At 37.9% G+C, this 27,834-nt stretch overlaps 3 protein-coding genes and 2 long non-coding RNA genes across 8 annotated transcripts; 2 read left to right on the forward strand and 3 right to left on the reverse strand.

Annotated features, from left to right (window-relative positions):
* Positions 1 to 7,835: 7,835 nt before the first annotated feature.
* Positions 7,836 to 11,409, reverse strand: LOC133721250 (histone deacetylase HDT1). 2 transcript variants are annotated; one of them, XM_062147817.1, is made up of 9 exons: positions 11,257 to 11,409; positions 10,183 to 10,250; positions 9,863 to 10,071; positions 9,721 to 9,734; positions 9,445 to 9,557; positions 8,755 to 8,871; positions 8,506 to 8,590; positions 8,208 to 8,349; positions 7,836 to 8,119 (listed from the first exon to the last, which is right to left on the reverse strand). In XM_062147817.1, exons 1-9 carry the CDS (start codon positions 11,279 to 11,281, stop codon positions 8,056 to 8,058), a joined length of 837 nt encoding a protein of 278 aa, XP_062003801.1. In that variant the 5' UTR covers positions 11,282 to 11,409; the 3' UTR covers positions 7,836 to 8,055. The 2 variants fall into 2 exon arrangements, with proteins under 2 accessions (XP_062003801.1, XP_062003800.1); XM_062147816.1 differs by having other exon boundaries at positions 8,506 to 8,620.
* Positions 11,410 to 12,715: 1,306 nt separating this feature from the next.
* Positions 12,716 to 14,536, reverse strand: LOC133723821 (protein CDI). The gene is made up of 2 exons (XM_062150686.1): positions 14,377 to 14,536; positions 12,716 to 13,675 (listed from the first exon to the last, which is right to left on the reverse strand). The coding sequence occupies exon 2, from the start codon at positions 13,646 to 13,648 to the stop codon at positions 12,881 to 12,883; it is 768 nt and encodes a 255-aa protein (XP_062006670.1). The 5' UTR covers positions 13,649 to 13,675; positions 14,377 to 14,536; the 3' UTR covers positions 12,716 to 12,880.
* A 2,579-nt stretch (positions 14,537 to 17,115) lies between these two features.
* Positions 17,116 to 19,970, reverse strand: LOC133723819 (gamma-tocopherol methyltransferase, chloroplastic). 3 transcript variants are annotated; one of them, XM_062150684.1, is made up of 7 exons: positions 19,484 to 19,970; positions 19,203 to 19,366; positions 18,440 to 18,547; positions 18,106 to 18,309; positions 17,873 to 17,975; positions 17,514 to 17,647; positions 17,116 to 17,397 (listed from the first exon to the last, which is right to left on the reverse strand). In XM_062150684.1, the coding sequence occupies exons 1-6, from the start codon at positions 19,848 to 19,850 to the stop codon at positions 17,544 to 17,546; spliced, it is 1,050 nt and encodes a 349-aa protein (XP_062006668.1). In that variant the 5' UTR covers positions 19,851 to 19,970; the 3' UTR covers positions 17,116 to 17,397; positions 17,514 to 17,543. The 3 variants fall into 3 exon arrangements, with proteins under 3 accessions (XP_062006668.1, XP_062006667.1, XP_062006669.1); XM_062150683.1 differs by having other exon boundaries at positions 17,116 to 17,394; positions 19,484 to 19,969; XM_062150685.1 differs by having other exon boundaries at positions 17,116 to 17,394; positions 18,440 to 18,544; positions 19,484 to 19,968.
* Positions 19,728 to 21,785, forward strand: LOC133723822 (uncharacterized). Its single transcript, XR_009853286.1, has 2 exons — positions 19,728 to 19,866; positions 20,730 to 21,785. It is a non-coding gene; the product is annotated as an uncharacterized LOC133723822 (long non-coding RNA).
* Positions 21,786 to 27,180: 5,395 nt separating this feature from the next.
* On the forward strand, positions 27,181 to 27,686 carry LOC133720478 (uncharacterized). Its single transcript, XR_009851889.1, has 2 exons — positions 27,181 to 27,263; positions 27,382 to 27,686. It is a non-coding gene; the product is annotated as an uncharacterized LOC133720478 (long non-coding RNA).
* The last annotated feature ends 148 nt before the right edge of the window (positions 27,687 to 27,834 follow it).

A 27,834-nucleotide genomic window follows, 5' to 3' on the forward strand; every position in this document is an offset into this window, starting at 1 on the left:
TACATCTCACAGAACAGTGTGTTATCGCGTTTTTCTTCTGAAATACATATTATAGTTAGCCAACTTAGAGGACTTGAGTCACTTGACTATGACTGACAATCTGGAATCACAAGATGATCGATTCTACACACGTAAAGGTTTTCTTCTGCAACCTAAAGTTCTTTAAATTTATGTATCGGGTAATTTCTACACCACACAAAGACTACCTGGCTGTCAACTTGTCTTGATCGATCCCACAGTCATGTCCAGATAACAAACAAGAGAAACAGAAAAGAGGGTGTACCCATGCAAACAGTGAAGATGCAAGTTAAAATCAGTAAAAGGGCGCACAAAGCTAGCACACAACAAAGAAACAATCCCACATCTTCTGTCCTGAAATATACCACATCAATTTCATTGTTTTCAATAGCATCTTTGATGAAGTGATGTTTGCGAGCTACGTGCTTGGTTCGGTTGTGAAACACCGGATTCTTAGCCATCGCAATTGCAGACTTATTGTCACAAAGTATTGGAGTAGGTTCTCCTTGCTTTTTACCAACATCTTCCATGATACTTCTCAGCCATATTGCTTGAGAGGTTGCCAATGATGCTGATACATACTCAACTTCAGCAGTAGACAAAGCAACTATCTTTTGCTTTTTGGACTGCCATGAGAACACACCTGTTCCAAGAGTGAAAGCATAGCCAGAAGTACTCTTTGAATCATCAACACTGCCTCCCCAATCACTATCACAAAATTCATATAGTTTTGGCACCCCATTTCTTTCAAACATAATACCAAAATCTATTGAACCTTGAATGTACCTTAGTACCCTCTTTGTTATCCCAAAATGAATTTGAGTAAGCTTGTGCATGAATCTTGATAGTAAACTTGTAGCATACATAATGTCTGGCCTTGTTGCAGTCAAGTATGACAAGCTCCCAACTAAGCTTATGTAAATTGATGCATCAACTTCTTTGCTTCCATCTTCGTTTTGAAGTTTTTCATTAACCACCAATGGTGTAGGAACATAATTGCATCATTCCATCCCAAACTTCTTTAGGATAGTTTTTGCATACTTCTTTTGAGATATGAATCTGCCATCTTCATTTTAACAAATCTCAATTCCAAGAAAATAATGTAGCAAACCCAAATCACTCATTTCATATTTTTTTATCATCTCTTCTTTGAGCTTCTTAATCAAACTCTCATCACTTCCAATAAAAACTAAATCATCAACATATAATTAAACAATGAGGATGTCAATTTTACCTTCAATCTTGATGTAGAGAGTAGGTTCATTGTGGCTTCTTTGAAAGCCTTTCCCTTTAAAGTAAGAGTCAATCTCCCCATACTATGCTCTAGGTGCTTGTTTCAAGCCATAAAGAGCTTTCTTCAACTTGTACACCTTTATCTCTTCTCCTTTAACAATAAAGCTCTCCGGTTGATCAACATAGACCTCTTCCTTTAGGACTTCATTCAGGAATGCAGATTTCACATCAAGTTGGTGTAGAGACCAACCTTTTTGAACTGCTAAGGAGATCACACTCCTAATTGTATCAAGTCTTGCTACCAGTGCAAATGTTTCATTGTAATCAATTCTCGATTGTTGTGCATACCCTTTTGCAACCACCTTGCTTTGTTCCTTTGAATGGAACCATCTAGATTCAACTTTGATTTGTAAATCCACTTCACTCCAGTGAATTCTTTGTCACTTGGTCTGTCCACAAGCTCCCATGTGATGTTCTTCTCAATCACATTTATATCATCCACCTTTTCTTTCTTCCAAGCTTCATCTTACATTGCAATTCAAAGTTTTCTGGTTATGTGACACAGAAATTGCAGCTTGCATAGACATCATTCAAATCCCTCATTCTTATAGGAGTTAAACTTGGTGATGAAGATCCGGATGATTGAGATTGTGGACTGCCTATTGGAGTCACTTGTTGTGGAGTTCCTCCAAGGCTCCAACAACTTCAACTTTATTTTCTTGATTCTCTACCTCTTCTTCCATTTCAATGTTGGGACTTTGGACTGCATTTTGCTTCCAATCCCAAGAGGCTTTTTCATTGAAGATAACATCTCTACAGATTATCACCTTCTTTTACTTCAAATTGTAGAGTCTATAGCCTTTGCTTTGTGTGCTATAACCCACAAAAATGCACTTCTCACTTGTATCATCAAGTTTTTGCCTTGTCTCTTTTGGAACATAAGCAAAACAAATAGAACCAAACACCTTGAAGTGATTCACTAATGGTTTTCTGCCACTCCATGTTTCAAATGGTGTTTTATCTTCGGGAAAATTTCAAGAACAGTACATGAAGTATAGGTCATTCCGAAGTTCGGTGTATCAGGTTTCAAAGAATTAACTTCAGTACATGACGTTACGATCCCGACCCAAAATCAGTGTATGCCGTTACAGCCCCCGTTAGTCAATGTAATTTTAGTCAAATTTATAAGGGCAAATCCGTCTCTTCATGAATTAACAAAAAAAAAAACAAAAAAAATTGCAGGAGAAGAAGAAGAAGGAAGAAAGAGAAGAAGAAGAAGAAGAAGAAGAAAGAGAAGGAGAAGGAGAAAGAAGAAAAGGAAGAACAAGAAGCGGGAAGAAGGAGGAGAAGAAGAAAACCAGATTTGGGTGTCCAAATCAAATCGGGGAGGTTGGGAGGAAGAAGAAGAAGAAGGAGGAGGAGGAGAAGGAAGAAGAATAAGGAGGAGGGAAAAAAATCAGATAATCTGGGTATCCAAATCAAATCGGGGAGGGAGAAAAGAAGAAGAGGGAAGAAGAATAAGGAGGAGGAAAAAATCTAATAATCTGGGTTTCCAAATCAAATCGGGGAGGGAGAGAGGAAGAAGAAGGAAGAAGAAGAAGAAAAAGGCAGAAGAAGAAGAAAAAGGAAGAAGAGGAAGAAGAAGAAGAAGAAGAAGGAAGAAGAAGGAGAAAAAGGAAGAAGAAGAAGAAGGAAGGAGAATGATACCCAGAATTGGGTGTCCGTCTGAGAGAGAGAGAGAGAGAGGTGAAAACCCAAAATTACCCTTTAAAAATTAAATAATTGCATAGGTTTAACGGTGTTATTGACGTCATGTACTAAAAATGGGTCGGGATTGAAATTTCATGTACCAAAGTTAATTCTTTGAAACCAAATACACCGAACTTCGGAACGGCCTATACTTCATGTACTGTTCTTAAAATTTTTCCTTTATCTTCCACTGATTTAGTATGACACCTATTCATTAGGTAGACAGCAGTGTATACAGCTTCACCCCAAAATTCATGTGTTATCCCCTTCTCATGCAGCATAAACTTAGCCATTTCGACTATGGTTCTATTCTTCCTTTCTGCTACTCCATTTTGCTGTGGAGTATACTCCTTTGAGTTATATTCACCACCTCTATCCCTTCTCAAGACCTTGATAAGATGCCCACTTTGCCTTTCTACCATCACTTGGAACTTTTTAAACACAGTGAACACTTCTGATTTTTGTCTCAAGAAATACACCCAAGTCATTCTAGAGAAATCATCAATAAAGGTTATGAAGTACCTGTTGCCACCATGAGTTTTTGTCTTCATTGTACCACACACATTAGTATGGAGAAGCTCTAATGGTGTAGATGCTCTCCAAGCTTTCCTTTTAGGAAATGATTCTCGATGATGCTTCCCAATGGCACAACCTTCACACACTTCATTGGCTTCTTGAATTGTTGGTAAACCATGCACCATATTCCTCTGTTGTAGTTGCTTCAAACTCTGAAAATTTAGATGCCCAAACCTCCTATGCCAAAGCCAAGAGTCGTCTAGAACATCAACCTTCAAAGCCATGTTACTTTGATATTTGAAAGAGATAGGAAATTTTCTGTTCTTCTCCATCTTGATGGTTGCCACAATCTGCATTTCCTTTTCTTTTCATAGATTGTGCACAAATTATCATAAAAAAGTACCGGGTAACCATTCTCTTGAAGTTGCCCAACACATAGAAGGTTTTGATCCAATTCTGGAACCAAAAACACTTCTCTTATGAATCTTCTTCCTTTCTTTGTTTCAACAACAAGTGTTCATCTTCCTCTTTCTTGTACTAGATCATCATTGCCCATCTTTACTCTTGTGATCACAGATTTATCATTATCCACAAGAATGGACTGATTTGCTGTCATATGATTGTTGCAGCCACTATTAACAAACCAAGCATTTTTATTTTTTGGAATAGTTGTTGCTTGACAAGCAAAGAACATGTTGCCATCATTGTCTTACTCTTCGGTGAAGTGTGCTTGATGATTGTTCAGATTGCAATCCTTTTGCACATGTCCAAACCTGTTACAGTTTTGACATTTTGGCTTTCCTTTAAACCAACAAACACCAATGTGAAACTTTCCACAAATTTTGCATTTCATCATAGCACTATAACTTGAAATACCCTTTTCTTCATTGCTGCTTTTCTTATCCCATTTCTTGTTTTGGCCTTTCCAATTCTTTTTAGGCACATTGCATGCTTTTGCCTTGAGAGGAACTGGATTGATAAGAATTCTTTGAACTAAGACTAAGTGTTTGATTGGCACTCTCCATCGCACTTTCAGCACGCTTATTCAACCTTTGATCATAGGCTTTTAGAGAACCAATGACTTTTTGAACCCTTAAGGTTTCAATATCTTTTGTCATATCAATAACAGAGACCATGGAATCAAACTTCTCCAACAAGCTAATAAGTATTTTTTTTTTTAACTACTCTCTTATCATCTAGAGTTTCTCTATAAGTTTTCATTTGGTTCACTATATCTGTTAGCCTAGTGAGATAATTTTCAAGAGAATATTCACCATATTTCATTCTAGTATATTCAAAAATCTCTACATAAAGATTGAAGTTTCACAGCTCTAACAGTAGTACCTCTGTACTCTTCGTCTATAACATCCCACACGGATTTTGAAGTCTCCTCATTTGAGATTATGGGGAAGATTTCATCTGAGACTGCTCCTTGGATTATTGCAAGAGCTTTAGCATCCTTCTTCATGTTCGATTTCAGCTCCATCTTCTGAGCTTCTATCAAACCTTTCGTATTTGTCGGAGTATCGAAACCATCTTCAACTAGATACTAGATACCAAAGATCATAGGATTTGAGGATTGTCCTCATCTTGATTCTCCAGAAATCGAAATTTTCTCCAACAAATATTGGAGTTCGAAGACCACCACTTGAGCTTGAACTTGCCATGGTTGATTCTTCAAGAAATTTGATTAATTTTTGATATAGGGTTTCAAATTGAATTACCCCTCTTTTCAGAAATCACAACACCCAGCCTAGCCTTGATCAGACTAAGCTCTAATACCAGATGTTGGGTTTGAGCTATTACTCACCTCCTTTGATCCAAGCTTGCTGCCTTATTATGCAACTGCTCTTCACAACTCCAATCTGCAGGTATATGTTGCTAGCTTTGATCAACTTCTTAGATCAACTTGATGATCTTTTTTTCCTGCACTCAATCACACACATACACCAATATATATTTGATACAGAAGTGATGTATATTAACAAAGATACAAGAAGAAGATGATTTTGTTGAAAGGGGCTGCAGCACTCTCTGATGCTCAGATCTCTGTTCTTATACTTTTGATCAGATTCACTTTCTTTCTACTAGAGTTGCTGCCCTGTTAAACACCACTCCCAAATACAAAAGTCAAAGACCCTTAAATATCTTACAACAACTTATTTAACTTGAGTTAAAATTTAACTAGCATAACGTTAGGAAAGTAACTAAGCATTAACTTTAACATTCAGCACCTTGGAATCAACCATAGCAAAGTGGAGCATCAGTGGTGATAAACCCAATCCAAGTACCCAAGTACCTAGATCAAAGTCAAATTCACCACTTTCATTCCTAACTTGACCAACTGACCGCAAAACTGTCGCCGATGATCCAAGCCCCTTATTCCCCATACATAAGAACATGCACCCCCAATAACAATCTCCATTGCCATGGAACTGCCACCATCCTTGCCAACCACCAGAAGAACACCTCCACACCTTGTGTACCACTTTGAGACTTGCCCAAATCCTGGCGATCCCCCATTCACCGCCAATCCAAGTCCGATAAGAACCGCCCAATTTTTGTTTCAACCTCTGCACACAGTCTAGATCTCTCTACCCCAATGGCTGCGCAACAATCAACCTAAGAACCTGACATCCGTGTTGCCAGATTCAGTGCCAAAGACTCGAATCGACAACCCAAATCCATACTGAAGACCGAAAGCCAAAGATCCGAAGTCGCTATCACCATCGAACGATTAAGCAAAACTTTCCGTAGCAACCCCCACCTTTGACCAAGCATTGATACCGACGAAAAAATGGCCTGTCCGGCTGCACCCGGCACACACCTGCGAGGCAGGAAGCCACCGCTAGTGCGGGGGCGCTGCTGGACAAGCAACATCGCCACTCTACTTTTTCCCAATCCGAAGTCACGCTCCACAACTTTCAAAGTATTCCGCTACGGTGAACTTTTTAGAGCATATATAATCTTAGGTTGGCCATGTTTAAATGTTCAAAATATTTATATTTTTTGGTCATATACAAAAAATTTAAAAAAAAAAACAAATTCTTACATGTATTTACTCATTATATGCTAAACTTTTTTACTATGTTTTCAACTAATTATACTACTAAGTATATTTTTTTAATTGCACTTATTATATTATATAATAAAATATACATTCACCTAGGCACTCTCCTAAAATCTTAGGCGGTAGGAGGGCCCCGCCTCTTGCCTATGCCTAGCGATTTTTAGAACATTGGTTTACACTTTGCAAGATCAGAGAGCTGGGACAATTATGTCCAGCTATAAAGTGGAGTGGGTGAAACAGAGATGAGAGCACATTCATTACTTCACTTTCAAACGTTAGCTACTTCAAAGATCATGACGGAAGCGATAGTTAACGTTCTCCTAGAGGGTTTTACAACGATCACCAACAAAGTCCTCGAAGAGCTAAATCTGGTCATTGGAGTTACCGAAGAAGTCAAAAATCTCACCCACACTCTCAAAGCTATTCAAGCTGTGCTCGAGGATGCAGAGCAGAGTCGAAGTGATGGAGGCCAGCGTGGGACGTTGGCGGAATGAACTGAATGAAGTTTCCTTGGACATGGATGATGTGTTGGACGAGTGAAGCACTGAAGTCCAACAAATGGCCTGATCAGACTTGTTTTAGATCTTTGAGGTTAATTTTGCTAGTACCGCTAACAAAATGAATTATTGTAAGAGACAAAAAAAAACAGGTCTCTAATCCTTGATACTTTTTCCGAGTGAGATGAACTAGGCAAAGAAAGTAATGACAGTCTGGAAAAAAGAAGAAAAAAAATATATGGTTTGGCACTTCAGCTATGTCCATGTGCAACACTGAGAACCTTACTCCTTAGGCAACCGATACATTGACCCTTGCCTAAGGCCATCTCCAGCTGTGGGGGGCTAAAATAGCCCCCCGGCTAAATTTTAGCCCCCGATAATCACTATTCATGCAAATAGTAAGGGCTATAATTTCTACCATCTCCAACCCTTAGGGCTATAAGTTTAAATATCATGTTATTTTATTGTTTGTCCCTTAATCTCAGCCATTGATTTTGTTGATCAGAATTTTATGCCACCAGCGTGGTCCCCACGAAGAAGAAGCCCAAGGGCTAAACAAAGGGCTATGTTTAGCCCAGCCCTTGGCCCTTTTAGCCCCCCAAATCAGTTTTTGTTATAGCATAGCCTTGGGTTGGAGATGGAAAATGGTGTTTTTTGGGCTATACCAACCCCTTAGCCCAGGGTTGGAGATGGCCTAAGATCCTAAGTTCCTAACCAACCCACATATCAAACAGAACAGAAAAATGCACAGGGAACTCAGAACATATCAAGATCGATAGCATAGCATCAATGCAACAAGAAAATGTCTAACGGATACTGCAATAGATTGCAATCCAAAGTTGATAGGAACAAAATGAGTTAGCTAACAACGCAATACGCTAATCTCTCCTCACTCCTCATATTTACTTGATCTAACTTGTTCCTTCGTAATTAAATCCCAAAACACCATCATGATAGACTCTGCTATGCATTTCACTTTGCAGCTCCATGCTTTGCCTTTGTATGACTCTGCAGTGCACCATCTGAGTTAAACGACCTGCAAGAAGAATAGTACATGATATTACAATTCATCATTCACCGGAAATAGCAATTACCAAGAACGGCAATGAAAAATTAAAAGATACCTATTGCAGGGATCACAACGGAATGCACCACCACCACTTGATTTTGAGCTCTGCAGCTTTGTCTGGTCAGTATTAGCTGGTTTTTTGAGAGCCTGTTTTGAAGGGTAAGGAGTTGCTGTGTGGACAGCTCCTTTCTTGCCACCTGCATCAACAAATAACCAGTCACAACAGCTTCATTTAGACTAAAATGCTAGTTTGAATTGTCAACTAAAATGCTATAGACAGCTTATTTCACCACAGATCCATATATTCGACACTAAAACATCAAGATGTTAATAAAGGAAGACAACAAACTCACTAGTTTTTTCAGGAGTAACAAACTTTGCCTTCTTTTGAACAGGTGTTTTACTACTCTCAGCAGCACGTTTGTTGCTCCCATCGACCTTGAACAATTCCATTGTCAAGGAATCAGACTTGAAACAATAATAAGAGAGTGCACTTACTTTGGCAATAATAATTGGCTTATGATAAACGACATGGACAGGATGGAAGCAATTTGACATCTCCAACCAAAAAGGCAAAGGTGTTGATGATAGGAGTAATTTACCTTATTTGGAGTCTCTTCATTCTCTTCTTCGCTGTCATCATCTTCATCTTCACTATCATCATCATCATCATCACTACTTTCTTCATCATCTTCACTGCCATTTTCCACACTCTTGACCTTGGAATGTACAATAAATCAGTAAGTTTAATTGATACTTGCTATTCTCTTCACATAATCTCATGCAGAACCGCATCATCAAAGTTTAATAAAAAGATTCATAATAACAAAAGCAAATAAATACAGGCATCAGTTCAAAATGCAAGGAGTTGAGCATTCCAATGTAAGATACTTAATGGACGGATCCCTATCCCAAGATTTAAAAGGTCAAGGACATCGCTATATGTATTTCTGTATCAGATACTTCTGTTAACAAATACACATGCTCCAGAGGACCAGAACCTATATGTCAAGAGAGTAACACCCAGATGGAGCCTTTTGTGCATAGACTTGAGACAAAATATACACCTTTTTTGTCTGATAGACAAAATATACCTAAACGATAGGAGACCAAAAAATTTCCATACTAGCACAATGCATATACAGATTTGGGGAATGCGCATGTCGGAACAGTCAACACAGTAAGACAAACAGTCAACCATTGTAGATACAGTAACCCTAGATAGTTACCTAGTGCAAAATACATAACGACCTAGAAAAAAAAAATCAGACAGTTGTGAAAGCTAAGGATACCTGATCAAACTCTTCATCTTCAGATTCATCATCATCGTCGTCGTCACTACTAGAATCCTTCTGATCAGATTTAATTTCTTTCTTAGCTTCCTCAAGACTCACCTTTGGTTCGGCTGATCCGGCATAATCATTTTACAAATCATAGACAAAAATGTTAAATAAACTTGGATAATAATCAATACCAAAAAACTATATGTTTACCGAGCAAGAAAAATTCAAGCACTTAATTATGATATTAGAAGTAAAGTAAAACCAAGCACTGGAACAGTGACTCACCAGTACCAAAAGTCGTGAAGAGAAAACAGTATGTAGTCAAGGAGACCAAAAATTAATACCAACACAAAATCAAAGCAAGTATCATGGGGATACGAATATGTAAGATTGCTTCAAACAAGAAAAGTATTAACAAAAAGGATATCCTGTATTAGCAATATATCCATGGAAGTGGACGCTCCCACTTTTCCCATTATGAGATAGCACAAATTTTTTATTAAACACAATATCAAAATATATCTGAGGTAGTTTATCAGCATAAAGATGTCCAATAACAAGCTTCTGATCACCGGTTTTCACAAAGAGTGAAATAGAATCACTTCCCTTTCCTTTCTTGACCTCATCCAGACAGGCCTGCGTTACAAAAGCAACTCTTTACAACCATGGTGCAACTACAACAAAGGCAACACGAAACCAAAAACAAAATCAACAAAATTTTTTTTTTTATAGAACTTACTGATTTACCTGTGAAAGATGGACAAGGGTAATACCAGGTTCAACAACAATAGACTCTCCACTCTTTACCTCAACACCTGGACATTACATAAGACAATAGTTGAGAAAACTGAAAACCCAATAATTGCAAATCTAACGATAACAGACCAGGTTGAACATAGTTTACGTTTACAGAATATGTTGAACAAAATACAATGTCGCAAATGCTTGAATAGAAACAATGTATCAAAGGTTGAAAAAACAATCACAATTGGAGCCAAACACGCATAAGACACAAAAAAAGCCAATGTTCTACAAAAAGAAAAGATTGTTCTTATGCATTTTTTTAACAAAATACTCAACCCATGACCAGGAAAAGCGCATTCAGTGATGTTTAACAGTTAGTAAAGCAAGTCTTTGATACAAAGAGGATTAAAAAAACCAAAATAGGTTGTTGAATCACAATGACCTGAAATATGCAAAAAGAATTATAAAACATGTATCACATACTATTGGGTTCTTAAGATAACAAAAGCCTTCATCCTGAGCACAAATACACTGGCACTGAACCTAACATATGTGTAACTTTATTTGCATTACAGACATGTACAAAATCCATTAGCATAAACATGCATCACAAGTTGCAAGGCAAATTGAACAAATAAAGCATTATTGCGACTCCGAAACTCAGTTTTAAAACCAATTCAACAAAAAATTAAGCAGAAACGCAATTCCTGACATACAAAGCACAAGCAAATTCATTTCAGTAACTAAAAAACAAGCGAGGAATACTTTCGCAGCCTATAAAACCAATATTTCTCATACTCGGCAGTAGAAATGAACCAAAACCCCTAAACTTAATCGCTCGCTTCTTCTACTTAGACAGTTTGGAGATTCTTATCTCGACTAAGCTGAATCGCTCAGTTTTATGAGGATTTCAAAATGCATTGATTCACACTAGTCCTAACATTTTCCTTGATTTCTCGGAATTCAAAAGCGCTAGAAATATCAACAAAATTGCAAGAAGCAGGGCTCGAAAATGAGAAAACGAAGCCCTAACAATGCTAAGATCGAAGAGACAGAGAGAGAGAGAGAAGCGATTACCCCAAAACTTCATCTTGTTCGCCATGGCTGAGCGGAGCGCTAGGGTTTTTCCAAAAGGCGCTGCAGAATTTGTTTGGGTCTGCGGTTTCGTTTTTTGGTGACGAGATTGATCTGAAGCGACTGTGGTTGGGGACTGTGGGGGCTTTTATAGTGCAAACGCGGACCGAGCCAGCGCTTTTAGGTGACACGTGGCAGGTATGGGGACCAAATAAGCATTAAATTTAAAATATTATTAATTCTAAGTTTTGTTCCGTTGCTCGGAGAATTGTGTTACAATGCTGACTGATCATTCCGGCGAGAACTCGACGGCTCCGGTCCCTCTTATTGTTAGAGAACGTGAAACTGGTATTGCAGATTTGATTAATATAATCAAGTCAGAGGATTACTGAATTTTTCTGTTTATGTACGGTAGAGCATTTCCAAACACAGACGTAGCTGGCTAAGGTCTAAGAGGGTCAAATGACCCCCTTGATCTTAGCTTTTCTCTCATAGATCAAGGGTCAAATGCTTGTAAACTCCTTTGTTGAGCCCTCAAACTCATCTTATTTCTTTCACTTTTCATGAATTTTTTATCTAGTTTTTGAGTAAAACCTCCCTGTGCTAGATTTAAGTCATGCTTTTAAGGAAATAAGATTTTTTTTTTTTATTTCTTTATTGAGTATAAATTTTTCACTCAAATGTAAATGCTTCACTTATAAGTTGAAACTTTATTTTTGACCTTTTTTATGCCACTGTCTCCAAAGATACTCTTTATTTTGTCTGTTAAGTCGGTCGTAAAAAAATAGCTAAAAACAAAATTATGAGCCAATTTTTCATAAAAATGTTACTCCAATTGTGTCCTTGGTACTTAGACTTTACTTGTATATTCTCCAATTCGATCATTCAATAGCATTGTCGTTTCAACTTTCTAGTGACCTAAAAAACAATTATACAATGAGACAGTTCCAATTCTTCTTAGTTGCTTAGGCTCATACAATAATTTAAGAGTTGTAAGATAATCCAATATATAATCGAATATAATCCAATACATTCTTCTCACACTAAGGTCGAATATATATTCGATTAACCGTGAAGAGCTTAAACTTTTTACAAAACCAAAGGAATAAATATTGGATTTAAAATATCATATTCGCATAAAAACACCATAAATTTCAACTACTATAAATACTACTACTATCAATATATGCTTGACAAAAGAATATAGAAAAGCAAAACGGTTCACATGACCAGGAGAGGCAAAGCATATGCCAGATCTTTGAATGGAGGGCAAACCCACCTTTACAACCAGCAATTGTTAACAGCTATTTGCCACATAGAAATGACAGACCAGGATCATATAATTCAAAAATGGCATTTAATTTGAATTTTGCAAGCATTAGAAAGATCATACTCATCGAACATCAGTTATATGATGAAATTGCACACTACACAAATATCAGTTCAGTAGTACTCCATAAGGTCAATGTGGAAGGAACTTTAGTTTAATTTAATTATAATAGTAAAATCATCCTAACCCTCTAGGATCCATTTAACAAATTTGACAGAAAGAATAGAACGGGATAAATTGAAATTGAATACAATAATGAATCTCAAACTTAAAATGCAGTAGAGCAAAGTACTAATTTTACTTTTCAACTTTCTTCTGTGCTTCCTGCTTGTACTCCTCCATCTCCTTTAACCATAGGTCTGCAAACTCACAATGCTTCCAGGCCTCAAACCATGGTCCTCCCCGAGTATAGTGAATCGACTTGGGAAAAGTTGTGGGATCATTTTCAACAACCTGGTTATGTCCCTCAAGAAAGTTCCAAACAAACGGGATTGACCCAATTTCACCATCCTCAAGCCACTGAAACCTATGAAGGAAAGCACCTGTTTCCTTATTCACAACCTCAGGTGTCAGGACCTTGTTCTTGGGATGGCCAGAGTTATACAAGACCATGGAAGACCAGTTCTTCCTCGGGTACACAGTTTGCACCGCTCCATCCATCTTTGTTGTCTCCTTTGGTGTATAATCATGTTGAACACACATTATAGCGTACTTATCATCAATCAAATCCGTGAGTTCCTTAATGTCAGCAAGGTAAAGAAAGTCACAGTCCACAAACATTGCCCAACCATCATAGTTGGCCAAATGTGGAGTCAAGAACCGAGTGAAAGAAAACTCGGTGCTCTCAAACTGCCCTCTTTCACGCCAGTAGAGGCTGTTCTTTCTCAGCTCCGATTGTTTGATTGGTACAATCTCAACAGGGATTGAAGATCGCTTCAATATTGAGTGGCGACAGACCTCAAATGCAAGATCTTCACGTGGATCATAACCCACAAAGATCTTGAAGGGCTTCTTAGTTAAATCTCCATTGGAAGTCACTGGATGAACCTTCCCTTCGCTACTCATCTTAGCTGATGATGATTACAACTCACTCTGTCCAAACATGCAAAGATGATTCAGACAATCGAGTACAGAACAAGCAATGAAAAACTTCATGTTTGTATGGAATAAGACAAACTGTTACATCATTCCCAAATCATGGATAAATCTAAGCAAAGCGTAATTGAATCCAAGAGACTTTACCCCCAATCCAACCAATGGATCGATTCAATTATAAACTAGGGGCTTAATTAGTGAAGATTTTAATCTAATTTTCATACCAATTCACAGATCTGAATCAAAATTCAATGGATTTTTAATCACTTTGCCTTTCAGTGAAGAAAACTAGATTCTAACATAGCATAAAGGAGAAGCTAAGATGACACCTTTACAAAGCATAACCAAAGACCTCCTCGTCTAAGAAGCCAACTAAAACACCACTGTGCATGTCTCGCCCCTAAGATTTAAGGATCTTACGCAATAACTGTAATGGGATTTTAGTTTCTGGGTCTCAATCAACAAAGATCCAGGATTCAAGTCTTATCATTTTCTATTAAAAGTCACTAACCCAAATGCGGATTCAATACAAACTATGCAAGATATCAAGGTAATCAATCAGCATCGACATGTATCCAATTAATTGTGAGACAAGAAAAAGCCCAATTTTGGTAACAGAGAAAATGCAGAAACCCAGAAACAGAAACCAAATCTGCGTCAGAAACATTGGCAGAAAAAGAGAGAGAGTAATATAGTACCTAATAATGTGTGGATCTTGCAGAAGAAGTCAGGCGGTGAGCATTATTGGGTTGAATGTTGTAGGAAGGAGAATGAGGAGTTATACGAGGAAACGAGACGAGACGAGAGAGAGAATTGAGCGAAGAAGCGAGAATTGAGCGGGCAACGCAACGCAAGGCAACGCAGTGTGTGTGGACTGAGATTTATAGACGAGATCCAGCCATTTCTAATCATTAATTTCCAATCCCGAGTCGTTATTTCGGTTTGACTACATCAGTCGGTGGGCTGGATTACCGCGTAATCGAGTAAACAGTGATCCCCTCATTTTTTATCTTTTTTTTTTCTTCAGAAATTATAATATCTATTTTTTTTTTTTTTAAAGAGAACAAAATAATTTTGATCTTGAAAGTTTGGATTATTTTCCACTTTGGCTCTGTCATTTCAATATGTAAATTTGTGAAAGTTAGGTGCTATATAGGTTACTTTAGCGATCAAGAATCTATAAAGTCCACATATGATATATTTGTTATAAAGTAGCAGATCTAGGAGTGCTCATGAAAATCAGCACTGCAATGTATTTAGGACAAGTGTTTGTGAAAACATATGAAGAAGGTTACCTAAAAACAAGGTCGGTGAGCTGTGACTTGTTGGTAACTTATAATTTCAACATTGTAAATGTCATGGGTTCGATTCTCACTAGCATATGTAAGGGTGTGGTGGGCAAAGGGTTAAAAGAAAGAAAGGAAAAAAAAAAAAAAAAAGACGTACAAAAATGTCAGTTTAAAATTCGATAAATTGTTAAGGCAAGATTTATCGGTGAACCAAAATCAGTTATATGCTTCTTCATCTTAATGACTTCATCCCAATAAAAAAAAATCACTGATCAATGTTTGTGTAGATCATTGAAGTAATTGATTGGTTCTTTTTCTGATATCTTTTCAAGACAATTCACCAAATAAAGAATAATTCAAAATCCATCACCAAATCATTATTCTTTCTGTTCTTAACCAAGTCATGCAAATACTTAGACAAAACAATTTGCCAGAAGCCCATGGTTTGACCAAAAAAAACTCATGGTTTTGTTTCTTTATATGGGAAAGAAGCTCATGGTGTTAGTGCCCACAGTGTGATTGTTGTTACCATTTGAATATTTTCCTCTCTTTTTATGAAGGAAGAAGACTTCAAATGAGATCTTGTATTCTGACTACTGTTTAGTATTGTTATGTTCAGAAATCGAGATAGATATAATCCCTTTTCATATAGAGTAATTAGATATTTTAAAATGAAACTCATCACTCGTCTAAGCTAGTGTCGGGTGTCGGCCAAGAGGACAAGGTAGAGGAAAAAAGTTTTGGGAGAATTTAGAGACTCCAAGTGAAGCGGTGGAGTGCTGCACAGGGCAAAAACAAAACAAAAATATTTGGCGCTGCCTGATTGGTCATTGGCTCAATACTACGTGGAGGCCTAGTGATTACTGGAAAACCAGAAAGCTTACATTAGTAAGTTTTGTGTTGTAAATTTGTAATTCTAATGTTTGTTTACATGGCTCCTTTTCAAACGATCAATCCAAGCTAATCAAAATTATATTAAAAATTGCAAAACCAAATCTTTGCACATATAAACCAGTTTCCAATCAATTTCTTACAGATATAGTGTACACACCAGCAGCATTGCTCTTTCTGGCAACGGTTGCCCAAAGTTTTGGTCATTAATTTTGTTTTATGCGTTTGTTCTAAGAATCAAATTCAAACCAATTGAAATTTTACAAAACATGTTTTGCTCAAAACCATTGTTAGTCTCTCTTCAGTTTCTTATTTTTCTCCTTCATGCATGAAGCATATGGCGATTTAGTCATGGAGCACAACTGTTTTAATCAGAAGAGATATTTCCAGCCAAGGGGGGTTATGAGATCAACCTGGATAAATTACTGACAAAATTTATCGTGCCTACTGAATATCATGAAGGATATAGACTTGAATGGGAAGACGAAGGACTCCTGAAGTTGTATATGGGGTAGCAGTGCACAATGTTGGAAAAAGGTTTCACTAACTGGAAAATATGTACAAGTTCAGCAAACTAAGAGGTCCGTCGACGTTGCATTAATAACAAGGGAGCTATATTTTGGTACGAAGACCGCCTTGTAAAGTACGACCATCAAAATTTCTTAGGTACAAGAGACATAATGAATGAGACGTGCGACTGAGTATCATGAACTTTAAGGTCCCGCTGTTTTTTGATGAGAAAGTTCATGAGTTGTTAACCCAACCCAATTATGTACTAAAGTTTTAGCTACTCTAGCATTGGATGCTCATGGTCAGCTACCACTTGGGACAACGCCAGGCACCTATTTCATTTATGGTGCGGCCGAATGCATCAGTGCTTCGATCAACCCTTGCCAAGAATATCTCAATGCAGCAATCAGTGAACTTCAGAAATATAACAATGGAACAAGTGACCCAAGATTTTCTTCTTTCTTTATACAAGGCTAGAATTCACATATCCGAGTTACTATTACAGAGGACAGGTCTTTTCAACCTCTGCCATACTATAGGGTTCAAGGTTTCCAATGACTGCCACCATAAGCAATGTAAAGAAACTTACATAGCTGGAGGATTTAACTTGGGCCACCATAAACATACCCAAGAGTTTAATATTGTGGTCTCCAAATCATTCATTTTCTTTCTAAATTTGAAACAATAGCGTATTATAGCTACATATCAGGTTTAAATATTGAAAAGTCTAAGTGAAGTCTCAAGAGCTATAGAGAGAAATTGTGTGATGACTGATGACTACAATAAGTTGCCTCACGGTGGAAAAGGCGCATCCAGCACAAATTATTGGGATAAACAGGATGCATCTACTGTTTTTGTTTCTAGCCATCCCCAAGACTTGAAAACTAACAAATTAAAACTGCACTAACATTGAGTAGAAACCCCAACATACTAAGGCTTTCGATAAGTAATTTCCGAATACTTGGACCTTTCATGTGTCCTTTGATCACCAGCAGCACTATCATGCTTCACTTATTGATTTTGATCCTGCTAAATGCAAATCAAGGCACACAATTGTATATATGGAGTAAGTTAAAGCTGAGATCTGTAGCCACAGAAATAAACACACAGAGTGTATAATTCAGGTACACAATAAGAGCACTTACACTGTGTAGAAACCCCCATCATACTGTGGTCTATTCAGGTTTTCGGCATGTAATAATGGAATACTTTATTAGATCCTTCTTGAATCCTTGGATCATCAATGGCATTGCCAATGCTCCTCTTATTGTTTTCGTTCCTGGTCAGTTTAAATCAGGGAAGACAATTATAATAGTGGATTGAGTGAAAGCTGAATGTAACATGTGCATCCTGTCCCACAAAAGAGAAATGTGGTATTGACAGTTTTAGTTGCCAAATCGAAGACAGATATTGAACAAACAAAAACCATTCAATTGACAGAAATGGAACCTAAGGGGTCATAAACAAACATGCTAAACTTGCTAGAAAAAAGTGCTGAGTTTACCTGTGCGCAACAGAGAAAAGAAACCCTTAAATGTCAATGCTGAGCGAATCACTGCCGGCCAAAATGGGGCTACATACGGAGACCAGTCCTCAGCCTTGATATCCTGCAATGAAGAAGGTTCAATTTTAAATGCAGGTCAAAGTAGAAACACCAAGTTGCTCACACCTCCAAAAGATGGGGTTCATCCCCAAGTGACTTTCTTTAATGGAATTTAAGTGCTGGCAAGTGATTACCTCGAGTGAGTAGGACTCAAGTAGCTTGAGGTAGTCAGCAGTAGAACACCAAGCTGGAAGATAGAAAGCATTGCATATCTTGTCCAGGAGCTTTTTCTCATCTGGCTGCAATGATTGTTCAGAAGCACCAAGATCCCTGTGGCACCATGTAACTAGTATTATCGTTGCTCCTGGTGCCGCAACTCGAACCAACTCATCAACAAACTGCAGGTTTGAGAAGAGAGAAAGAAAATGAACAAGTTGCAACTTGGAAAAGTACATATACACAAGTAACACCACAGTCATCACAGCCCAACTCAAAGGAGAGAGGAGTGAAATTTGTCCAAGAAAAAACCTTTGCTTTATCAGGCATGTGTTCCCCACTCTCCATGGACCAAACCAGATCAAATTGGCCATCAGGAAATGGTTGTGCTAGAGCATCAGCAACTTGAAAGGATGCCTGCTAAACCTTTCAGATTGTTACATAACATATGAAGGGGTAAAAACTATTTGTCCCAAGTACACTAACAATAGAGATCAGATTCACACAGTAAAACATACATTTTCTTTCTTTTTCGCAACTACACTCACATGGAGATATTTTTTCTCTATTAGATATGTCATCAGTAGATGCGGTAGACCAAATTTGATATGTATGACATCATTCCATATACACACCGTAAACTATTAGTTTGAAATACAAGCCATAATATAGTCATTCACATGTGAATGAGAATGAAAAACAAAAATGAAGTCGACTCTTCAGAAACACATAATGAATCTTGAAGCCCTTAGAATGTGATTAATCTACTACTACTCATGTAAAAGAAGAAACTTATCGAAAAATTTACAGTATTCTGAAATAACGAAATTCTAAAATCGTGAGTTGTTAGATTTAGTCACTATTTACAGTGTATCGCATGTAGCAGTGAATTAATTTAACTTAACAGTTAGCACTATAGAACACACTAAAAAGTCTACACTTTGGAAAATGGAATGGAGTAATGATACGTGTAAAAGACTTATGGACTAGACTGATCACACATACTTATCTTATATAAACTGATCACATTTGTACTGAGCAATAGGTCCCATGCAAAACACATATTTATCCATACCTTATTGGCTAGGCCTTGATCAGCAGCAAGAGCATTGGCCCTTTGAGCCTGTACAGGACTCAGAGTAATCCCTTTGCAATTGGCCCCGTATTTGCCAGCCAGATATCTGGAGCTCCCTCCAATCCCACACCCAACATCCACTACATTCCCAATTGGACACTTGTCTGCACAGCAACCACAAGACCATTAGCCCATTTCAAAACCCCAAAAAAAAAAAAAAAACCCATCACTCAAATTAATTAATCAAAATTAAGCACTAAAAAGTCAAGAAGAAGACAGACCAGAAATCCCTGCGAACCGGAGCACCTCGTCGATCATCCGGGTCTGGGCCGCCCGGTGGTCCGACACCGAAACGTCGGCGGCCTTGGGGTCGTAGAAGCCGTGGTGCATGTGGTCGCCCCAGAGATCCTCCCATAGCCCAGACGACTCGTCGTAGAACTCGGCTATGTCCTTCTTCAGCTCCACTGCCTCCATCGCCGTCGCCGCCGCCACTGCTCTCAACTCAAACCCTCTCTTCTTGTTGTTCTTCTTCGAGCTCACCGCTGCTCCGTTCACACGAGCCGCACCCAGACACGTGCGAGGAGGAAGCGTGGTTGCTGTTGGCGAGGACCAGCCGCACGTCTGGTAGTTCAGCCCCGTAGATGCCATGAGCTACAGAAAATGTGTACGTATATATATATATATGTATATATAGACTTTTACAGATCTGAAGAGATATTTTATAAAAACTAATCCGCTGGAATTATTGGGTCTGCAAATTCTTTTATCTTTTGGTCAGAAACACAATTAGTAAGGATTGATGGCTGGTAACAGTTGAAGTGTTTGATGGTGACGGTACACGTAAGAAGCGGGGGGTGTTGTTAATGGTTAGCCACCTCAGGGACGAGGCGTGGTTTTGTTTGGCTATACTATACATAGGCATGGTGTCATGATGCAACTGCCCTATGACAATGACGATACCTATTTTAACTCTTTTTTTTGTTCATGATATTGTATGGAAATTAATTGAAACGGAAATTATTTGAGATCGTCTTTACAAAAACAATATAGTTAAAAGGGGAAATTTTCTTGTACATTTCGTATTAATTGATGTTAGAGCTAAGGTTTTTTTGAGGATCGACCCCAAATTTTTTTGATGAAATTGATGTTGCCGTGGATCTAACAGTTTGATCTCGATATGGTTTAATTTGCTGTCGACTAGTTTGTTGTGGATTCAACTTCGCTAGCTCTTTCTGACATTGCGCTTAACAAAATGGCAATGATGATCGGCATCAACTCTAGCATAGGTTATGATTAGATGGATTTAATATTCATCTTATGTCGTAGGTAGTAAGGGTGCCAATTGAGCATAATGTTCCTGGTTTGGAACTCTAGTTTGATTCATCTTTCGGTCTATCTGGAGGTGGGAGTTAAATTTATACATGTTAGACCTTAATTTACATAGATATGCATTCCTTTAAATATTGAATTTAACTTTTTTTTTTAGTCTATGTTAGCTATCACTAAATCGTTTTCTTATTTATCTAGGAATATTGCAAGAGTGAAGAAAACATCAATTTTGGGCTTTGAAGTGGAGATTTGGAGTTAGGAAGAATGACGGTTAAATGTGGAGCAAAATGTTAAATTCTAAATTCCGACGAACCACCACAAATAGCGACACATCACCACTCACGGTGGTGCCATGTATTTTCCGGTCATATTCATGGAGGAGCAAGGAGGATGAGTATCATAGCATCTATTCTATTACATCCATTCACCATCATTCTATCCTAACTAAATTCTAAACATTTTGGTTCCAATTCAACCAAACACTCAATATTACCCAAAAGTCCACAATCATCATCACTTCAATATCTATCATGCTTTAGGCTTAATCACTATCTCTCACTCATCATTTTCTACTCTAACCTACACAATCACTACCATACTCTTTTCCCTTGATTTTGGGATATATTATCACTCTCATACTCCACCTTCATGCTTCTTACAAGGCTATGACTGTTTTCTTTGCCTTCTAATCACCATTTCACACATCTCTCCATCTATTTAAGCACCTCTTCTCACAAAGAAGAAAAAATCACCCATACCACACCCATTACATCTTTTCTTTCTCCATCTCCACCACAAAACCTCTATTTTCACCTCCCAAAATACAAACCCATAATATCCATACTCCTCAACCTCCATCTTCCCCACCACTACAACTACTATCTTCCCCACCACTACTACTCTATTATTACCACTCAAAGTTAGTCAAAGGAACATCATATCTTCATCACCATTTCATTCATTATCAACAAGAAGTTCATCATCTATCCATCTATTCTACCATCAAGGAGGACTCAAGGAGCATTAAAGGAGGAAAACGAAGGAGAAGCTACCCATTGATTTGTCAAGCTTCAACTAGTTCATTCTTTCCTTAACTATTTAATTTACCTTGATATACTTTATAGATTTGATGCTAATTTGTATGATTATGAGTGAGTAATTACTTTGTTGGGGCTAGGGTTGAAAGCTCTAGCCAAACTTGTATGAATTGATGTTTTAGTTTACATTTGAAGTTATTTGTGATTTTCATCTTCATATGCTAATTCAAGAAGTGAATGCATTCATTCAAACTTAACTAATTTGAATGTGTTGTGTTTCTCATCTCATAAAAAAATGTTTAGGGAGTAGTTAACCTTGAGCATTGATAGCATGATAGCATCATCTATGTGCATGTGAAGGTTTTGAGTTAAAATCACCTAAATCTAGGATTGGTTTGCTTACATGATTATTTAAACTCAAAGCTTTATGCATCTAGGAACAATGAATTGAAACTTAACCGGTAATAGGATTTGTTATTAGGTAGTTAATTCTAGACTTATCCGGTTGGAATTGATAACATTAAAGGAGTTTAAGCCTTTGTAGTCTTATCCGGATGCAAAGAGGGTAATTGGGAATTTAGAATAGCATCACTTGTATTTGAACTTCAATACTTGCAAGGGAGGTTAGTGGTAGACAATCCAACTCCTAACTTCATCCATTATTTTACTAGTTTAGTTTAGAGTAGTTTAGTTTACATTTGAGCATTTATTTTAATTTGGTTCACCACTTTATCCAACAAACAATTTCACTACCACCACAATGCACATACTCACCATGAGCCTAGATTTCCTTGTGAATTTAGGTTTGTGATTGTACATTTGCATATTCTAGCTCTCCATAGGTTCACACCCTAGCTAGTGAAATGAATCCAATCATTGTGAGTTCGACAATCTTTCTTAAATCCCTATACTATTATTTGTACCTCTTATACTTGAAGGTGGTTATTTGGCTAACAATACATACGAAGATGGCGCGCAGTAGTTTATAAAATGTGTAGCTTGCTTGAACATTCTCTGAAGGGTTGTTCGAGGATGTCGCCGCTTTCAGGCAGGTCATCTTCTTCACTCGAGCCTGATTAAGGGGTCAAGTCAAAAATTGAGTTGTGTGGATTCAAATAAGACTCTAACTAATGCACTAGATTGATCATTACACTCCTCTTTTTATAAATCACACTGCCTTTGCTATTTATTCTAAAAATACCCATAGTTCTTCATCTTCTTTTTTTCTTTTTCTTTTTTCATTTATGTTCTTTAGTTCTCACATTGTCAGTTCTATGGGAAAACGTCTTTTTCTCATCCTTTTCAATCATGAAGACTCTGCTCCCATTGCTTAACAATTGATCTTGAGTTTCTAATTTATGGTTAGAACACCATACCAGAATTGGATGCAATATAAGACTTTTCGTCTCCAACAGGGCTTTTTAGGGGGTGCTAAACCTGATATTATAGGACTTGGTGCTATCCCAAGTCTCATTTATGGAACTTTTTCAGAACCAGGGCCTTAGGGCAACTCCAACCATGGGGTGCCAAACTCAAAATTGGCCAATTATAAGACTTTCCATCTCCAACCAAGGCTTTTTGGTGGATCTGGTCTTATAAATATAAGACTTGGAGCCATTTGAAGTCTCATATTTGAGACTTTTCCAAGACCAGGACTCGGCACTGTTCATAGGGCCCAGCATGTGGGATGTCTCAGCCCAAAAGAGGGAGGAACGCGCCAGGGGTGGAGAAGGAAGGAGACGCGCGCGCCATTTGAAGGGAAGAAGGTCAGCACGCGCGCCAAGGAGCTGGAGAGAGAAGGTGAAGGGCTTTTTCATCTGCAGACGTGGGGCCCGCGAGCATTTTCTGTCCCCTGCTGACCGTTGGAACCCCCAACGGTCATGAAACCGGCGGTCCTGATTGATCAGGTTTAAATATAGACGGTCCGATGTGCCCTTTTTTTTTTTTTTTACTCAACAGATCCATTTTCAATTTGATGGCTCAGATTTGAGGGGAAAAAACTTATCAACGGCTCTTATTAATTGAAGAGTTATTATTTCCTTTTTGTTCCAAAAAAATTAAAAAATTACCAGAAAATTGAGGGGAAAAAATATACCCGTTGAAACAGTGCAACAAGGGGTTAATAAGAATAATTTTTAAATATTATGATAAAATGTTAAATTATTTATTTTTACCTTATTTAATTAAATTAACATATTTTTAATATAATATTCATCAAAATTATACTCATATTATATTTTAGTCAAGAATAGTGAAAATAGCACCCCCATATAGCACCTCATGGTTGGAGATGAGAATTGAGTCCTATATGAATAGTGCAACAAGGGGGTGCTAAAATGAGAATAGCACCCCCAAATAGAGCCTATGGTTGGAGTTGCCCTAAACAGTGGCACGGGACCACTCCATCTTCTGACCCAGCCCAAGCCCCCATTCCACGCGCTTTAGAAAGAAAAGGAGGAGCACGCTCTAGAGGAAATGCATCTCTAGCAAGGACGAGCGCGTGGCGCGTTGGGAGAAAGAAGAAAGGCGGAAAGTTGATGCAGTTATGGGGCCCAGCGGGTCTGTCATGTCCCCTTAAGATCGTTTAACCCCCAACAATCATATATCTCGATAGTTCAGATTCACCCATTTAAAATATGGACGGCTCTGATGTCGTCTATTTTTTTTAATGCAACAGATATATTTGTAATCTAACGGATCAGATTTTGTCGAAAAATTTGATCAACGACTCTTATTAAATAGAGGGTTATTAATTCCAGTTTTATTTAAAAAATATATATAAAAAATTACCAAAAAATTGTGGAAAAAAAATCTACCCTTTAGAACAGTAAATTGTAAGAAATTCTATAAATACCAATCCATTCTTTCCTAATTCCTCACACCAAATATCCTCTATCTCCTTCAAAAATTTTCTTTTATTCACCGATCTTCTTGTTCTTACATTTTTTTTCCTTTCTCTTGGAAAAAATGGGGCTAACAAAGGATTCTTTGAGGCACAATGAAGAAATTATTCTTTGCCAAGCTTGGATCACAGTTGGTGGTGATGTTGCTGTCGGCAGGTCGGATTTATTGTGGAATCGTATTGCGGAGGAGTACAATGCGCACAAACCGGCGGATTGCGTAACTAGAACACCTTCTAGTTGTAAGGCTAGTTGGAAAAAAATTAGTCCAACATGTATGAAGTGGTGGCAAGCTATTAACAAGGTCAAGACTTTTCAACGACGAAGCGGCGAAAATATGGAGGACGAGGTAATTATATTTAAATATGTTATGTAGTAATAATTTTTTTATTTACTAGTTGTGAAAAGTAAAATGTTGTTATATAGTTTATTAATCGATTTATACTAAGCTATCTTTTTTTAAATATTTTATTTATTTAATATTGTATGTAGCTCATGAATGTTAAGTCAATGTATTACGACTCGGTTGGTAAAGATTTCTGCTTTGACCATTGTTGGGTTTACTTGAGAAATCCAAGTATCATAGGAGTTCACCGCCTCCAAGATGATTGTCGGTTTCCGTTTGTATGGAGTATACTGCCCTGCCCATCCGGTGAGACAATTTTTCCATTGTCAGTGCATACAATCAAGGCTCCCGACCATCCCTGGGAATCCCCTTTCTGTAGCTTTGTCGAGCAGCTGTCGCAAATCTGCCGGTGTTGGTCGGCGAAGGTAAGTCTCGTGGTACACATTTCAGATTGCTTTCGTACTCTAAAATCTCAATGGCAGTGGACTTCGCAATATCTAGGTAATCATCGCAGAAGTCAACTGTGATGCCATACGCGAGCATTCTCATGGCGCATGTAAGCTTTTGTTCAGTGGATAAGCTCACTCTCCCAGTAGCATATCTTATCTGAACAAAATATGGGTCGTAATTGGCCACGTCGCGCATCATCCTGTCAAAGACCCAAGGTTGCATTCTATATCGCCTACAAAATATGTTTGGTTCATACCTGCATGGATCCGTGAAGTATTGAGCTTTGAGTCAAAGATCCATAGGCTCTCGATCCCTGGCCTTATAGTTACGACCTTCTGAAGAACCATCCCATTGTAAATCCTCATCTTCTAGCGTTTGGATTTGCAAGGCAGCGGCAAACATCATCATGGCTATTTGACGGTTTCTCGTGACGGCCTCTTCTTGATCTTTTTGCAACCATTTCGTCAAACGATTTATTGGAGAAACGGTTTGACAAAATCAAAAGGAAAAGAATATGGAGATTTGTAGGCTTTAGATATGAGAAGGGTTTGTGAATTTGTGAGACATGAGGATGACAATGACCCCATATTTATGGACGATTTGAAATGATATCATCAGATAAGATATGACACGTGGCGGATAAAGACCCAGCCGTAATTTGGACAGCCAATTAGAGATTGACACGTGGCTCATGAAATCACATCTAAATTCGGTTATTTGTCATATATGCCGACACAACATATCAAAATATCTTTTAAATAGTTTGATTGTTTGTCATCCAAATTAATGAATTTCAATCAACCCATGTTTTCAATCAACCCCAGTAGGGGTGGACAAAAAACCGAATTGAGGCTGAAAACCGACCGAACCGGGCCGGTTTTTCCGATTCGGTAACCGAACCGATGACTTTGTGACCGAAATTTGACAGAACCGGACCGAACCGGGTGTGAACCGGGTCGGGCTCGGTTTTGAATCTTGGACCGACCGGTTTAAACAGGACCGAACCGATATTTAAATAAATATATTTAAATTATTTTTATATATATTTTTTATACATGTCTTCAGATGACTGGTGGAACACAAGGGCTGAGTAGACTACACCACACCAGATCACTCGACCTTAGAAAACCCTAGACACCTAATCGAGCGACCTCATTTCATTTCCGCCTCACTCTCTCTCTCTCAGTCTCTCTCTCTCTCAGTTTCTCAAAATCTCAAATACTCACCCTTCGCCGCTCTCATTCCAGATTTCCAGCGATCAGCGGCCGCCCTTCATCGATCACCTCTTCTTCTCTAAAAGCCCAAATCCTCTCGCTCTCGCCGTTCACTCTCCCTCTCTTCCAGATCGGGTCGGCCCCTCTCTTTTCATTTAAATTTTTTGATTTTGTGTCTTGATTTTCTGATGTAGGGATCTCCGATCAGTATTGTGTGTGTGTGTGTTCATATTTTGATTCACTAGATGTTGCCGTTTTGGGATTAGGGTTTGAAGTTTCACTTAAATTTTTTGTGTCTTGATTTTCTGATGTAGGGATCTCGAACACTATTGTCAGTATTGTGTGTGTGTGTGTGTTCATATTTTGATTGTTAATATGTTGCCGTTTTGGGATTAGGGTTTGAAGTTTCACTGTTTGTGGGTTTGTAATCTGTGTTTTAAAGTTTTGAATTAGGGCTTTTGTTAAACGGTTTTATGATCTGTGATTGGGTGATACTTGTTTGGTTGATTTGTGATTCTACGATAAACTGATTTGTGATGTGGGTGATAAACTGATTTGTGATGCGAGTTTAAGACTCCGGGTTTCAGAAGGGTTTTATGGTTATTGATTTGTGATGTGGTTATTGATAAACTGACTGTAGTTTATTTATTCTTTTTGAAATTGATAATATTTTGGGTTCATGATGCAGGATAGCTGATGGTTGAGGGCTACAAGTAAGCCGCTGTTCAAAGAGCCTACTAGGGATGAAATGGAGCAGTACTCTGAATTGGAAAAGATGGAAGCAGGTACATTTTTATGTTAGTTTGTGTAACTTTTAGTTTCTTTGATTTCTTGACTTTGTATGTTGACATGAAGTTCATTCAAATGTTGAATTATGACTGTCCGATTTGGGAAATCTTGTAGATTCAGGTGTATCATGTGCTGTAGATGACCTTCCTGCTGAAACTCTCTGATGGAGAGTGGGAGACATGGCATGGAGTCATCAATGATGGGTGAAGTTTAGGAGCTGCACTCTCCTTTTGTTTATATTTTATTTGCTTAAAAAGACACTTGCTGATGGGACTTTGGCATGTAACTAAGTACTTAAGTAGTGATGATGGAATCGAACTTTGTTCTGTTTCAAGTTTGGGACTTTGGAGTTTGGAATGTAACTAAGTAGTGGTGATGGACTGATGGAGTGAGATACAAGTCCGTGTTGATCTTTTGAAGTTTAAATTGTTTCCTGTTTGGATGTTTGATTGCTTAGAATTGTTGAAAATGCTTAGAATTTATCAGGTAAAATCTTTGATGAATAATGGGCCTTGAAAATGGTCCAGAAAAATGGGCCAAGACTGAATTGGTGCAGTCCACAACCGA

This window comes from Rosa rugosa, chromosome 7 (assembly GCF_958449725.1).
Source record: "Rosa rugosa chromosome 7, drRosRugo1.1, whole genome shotgun sequence".
NCBI lineage: Eukaryota > Viridiplantae > Streptophyta > Magnoliopsida > Rosales > Rosaceae > Rosa > Rosa rugosa.